Source organism: Orycteropus afer, unplaced genomic scaffold, assembly GCF_000298275.1.
Source record: "Orycteropus afer afer isolate SDZICR_OR568_19922 unplaced genomic scaffold, OryAfe1.0 scaffold00126, whole genome shotgun sequence".
Lineage (NCBI taxonomy): Eukaryota > Metazoa > Chordata > Mammalia > Tubulidentata > Orycteropodidae > Orycteropus > Orycteropus afer.
In genome coordinates this window covers 6,339,695-6,343,072 of record NW_006921713.1, presented here as the reverse complement: position 1 = coordinate 6,343,072, position 3,378 = coordinate 6,339,695, and the positions used below count along the sequence as shown (strand labels likewise).

Here is a 3,378-nt window from a genome sequence, read left to right as displayed (position 1 = left end):
CTCAGTGGGCTGGGAATCCCACCACTGTGTCTTATGCCAGTCTCTAGGTTCTGTTGGTTCTGCTGTCCCTGCTGCCGCCATTTCTCTACCACTGCTTCTCGTCATCTCTCGCCATCTTCATTGTCTCTTGCCTGTCTCATCGGTGCCTCTGTCTCCCGGGTTGAGAGGTTCAGTGTAGTGATGTGTGGTCCAAAGGATGCACTCCACTCCTGACTCTTCTTTCTCGATGATCTCCCTTTCTGTCTCTGAGATGGCTTATTTTAAGCCTATTGCTATTGTTGTTATGTGCCGTCAAGTCAGGCCTGACTCACAGCGACCCCTCCTTTGGTTTCCCAGGCGATATCACTACAGAAGTAGATTACTCTTTCCTTCTGAGGAGTGGCTGGTGGGTTTGAACTGCCAGCCTTCTGGTTGGCAGTCAAGTGCCTTAGGCATTATGCTATGGCAAAATGGACCAATCCCCACATTAGAGTTCCATACATCTTATTTCCATGGTCCCACCCCCACAGGGTGCCATGTACCTTATTCACATTATCAACAAACTTTCCAATCCCTTGGTGGGCCACAAGCACTTCACATTTGTATAGTCCCATCCAGTCATCTGGTAGAAGTTACAAAGACCATGACTGGAAGGGCCATATTAAGTAACTCACTGCACTACACTGCCTTAACCATTACAGCATACTACTTTTCAGCTCCAAATACGTTTATTGAGTTCCTACTATGGGTGAAAGGAGTTCTGGTGGTGTAGTGGTTAAGCATTTGGCTACTACCCAAAAGATCAGTGGTTCAAACCCACCAGCCACTCCATGGAAGAAAAATGGGGTCGTCTGCTTCTGTAAAGCCTTGAAACCCAATGGTGGTCACTGTGAGTCAGAATCGACTGGATGGCAGTGAATTTCATTTTCATTTCATGCTATGGGTTAAAGAAGCTCTGGTGGTGCAGTGGTTAAAGCACTCAGCTGCTAACCAAAGGTCAGAACTCACTAGCTGCTTCTCGGGAGAAAGACATGGCAGTCAGCTTCTGTAAAGTTTTATAGCTTTGGAAACCCTATGGGGCAGTTCTACCCTAACATATAACTGGGACTATGGGTCACTGTGATTGTGACTCACAGAAGAAGGTTTGGTTTGGTTTGATAACAAGAGTTAATCACAGAGTTAGGCACTGAGGACATACACATAAAAACTGAAAATATTATTTCAATGAAATCAAACCTTTATCAGGACCATGAGAAGGTAAATTTGTTTTGCTTTTTATTTGAATGGATACTATAATTCAGATAAAATATTATTTAATTGAGTAAATGCTTAACATTACACCATGTCAGCAGTATAATAGTAAAACTGTGGAAAATGTTAAGGTAAAAGAAACATTTGTAGATAGTAATTTCTAAATTAAACAAATACATATTTTGCTGTCAATCTGAAATTTAAGTATAAAAGGACAGTTGCTACCACGTTTAGTCTTTTAACGACCTCTGAGCACTACAAGGGTGGCAGAGGACAGGGGAAAGGGAACACCAAGGACCACTGGAAAGTCTTAAGTGGCAGTATCTACCTTTGAGATCTTCTACATGGATGCTTGAGTGTCCTCAAAGTCGTCCTGGAGAACGTGCTCTGCAGAGCCATGACCTACAAAGGGCAAGCCTAGCCCAAGACTTTCAACCTTAACACCTGAGTTGCACCGTGAGGCCTCCTACTGGAATCCAAAGGCTCTTTTCAAGCCAGTAACCTTAAAGGAAAGAGATGTTAAATTTTGGCCAAGCGATCTTGTTCCTGCCGCTTGTGCAGAATGCATTCGTGTCTAGTCTAGCATTCTAGTTCAGGAAATTTTAGAAACTAATATTGGCAGCCCGAGAGCCACTGAACTCTGCAGGAAGACCAATGTCAGCCGGCCTAGTTAAGACAGTTCAAATGGTGAAACCTCTTTCGGAGCCTTCCCCCACACGGGTTAACAGGCAGAATTAAATAGGGAAGTTGTGATTTTGCTTGAGGAGAGTGTTGTCTCCAAAAAGCAGGCTCTGGAGTTAGATAGCTACCATGTTGAGTGTCGTATTGAACGAGAAAAATCCAACTGGAGAGCATAGCAAACTCTGGCACTGTGCGACCTCAATTGCTAGAGGTATCTCTTGCTTGACCACTTTGTACTTAAGGATAGTGTTCTTTTTCTGGGCTTTTCTATTTCCAACTATGCTTCTTTAGTTCTTTAGACTTTCATTTCCTGAGAGCGAAAGTGGATGCTGAAACCTCAGTATCCATTCAACGAAGTGCGACTGGGAAACACCTAGCATTCGAACCCTAAATGTTCATATGGGCTGCTATGTAAATGAGGACTAGAAGTGTCCTCTCTCTATTGAAAAGAGCTGGAGAAGGCGGTCCCTCTGCTAGCGTGCCAATTGGGAGAGGAAGCTGCCGGTCATTGGTCACTGGAGTCGAGTATGTGGTGGCGCCCAATAGGAAGACGCTGGCTGGTGGTAGCAAAGAAGTAAAGGCAGTTCCGGGGTGGGGAGCTACATTCCTATACGGGGACCTGGTGCGCTGTGTTTTCGTTCTTTCCTGGAGTTTTTGGTGAGAGAGGAGCATGTCTGGTCGCGGAAAGCAGGGTGGCAAAGTGCGGGCTAAGGCCAAGTCCCGGTCTTCTCGAGCAGGCTTGCAGTTCCCGGTGGGCCGAGTGCACAGGCTGCTGCGCAAAGGGAACTACGCAGAGCGAGTAGGCGCTGGGGCACCAGTGTACCTGGCGGCGGTGTTGGAGTACCTCACGGCGGAAATTCTGGAGTTGGCTGGCAACGCGGCGCGTGACAACAAGAAAACCAGGATAATCCCTCGCCACCTGCAGCTCGCCATCCGCAACGACGAGGAGCTAAACAAGCTGCTGGGGAAAGTGACCATTGCTCAGGGCGGCGTCTTGCCCAACATTCAGGCCGTGTTGCTGCCCAAGAAGACGGAGAGTCAGAAGACGAAGAGCAAGTGACCCCAGCGCTAGAAGGGGACAAAGGAGGGCTTGCTTCCCCAGCAAAGGCTCTTTTCGTAGCCGCCTTCAGTGTCTTTGGATGTGCTGGGTGTTATGAAGAGCTGGCGCGTTCTAGTGGGGAGAGGGGAGGCGAGGAGCTTGCCGGGGTCGGGACCAATAAAGTCGGTGAAAATCATGTTGTCCAGAGAGCTGTGTAGTCGCGGGCGGCCGGGAAACCTTTAGAACAGGTAATGGTGGGTCAGTGTGAGCCACCTGCTGGACTGCTTTGGTTCCCAGTCACCCTTGAGGCGTATGGCTTGATAAAGGAGCCTAGGAGAGACCCGCTGGCCTGGAGGTGGGCACGGTTGGCCTCCCCTTGTTCACTTTTAGGTAAAAGAAGCAGAAACATGCGCATCCGGGGCGGGGGG

At 48.0% G+C, this 3,378-nt stretch overlaps 1 protein-coding gene across 1 annotated transcript; it reads left to right on the top strand.

Moving 5' to 3' along the window:
- The first annotated feature begins 2,581 nt into the window (after positions 1-2,581).
- LOC103200052 (histone H2A.J) lies at positions 2,582-2,971 on the top strand. The gene has a single exon (XM_007944469.1). It carries the CDS (start codon positions 2,582-2,584, stop codon positions 2,969-2,971), a length of 390 nt encoding a protein of 129 aa, XP_007942660.1.
- Positions 2,972-3,378: the final 407 nt, after the last annotated feature.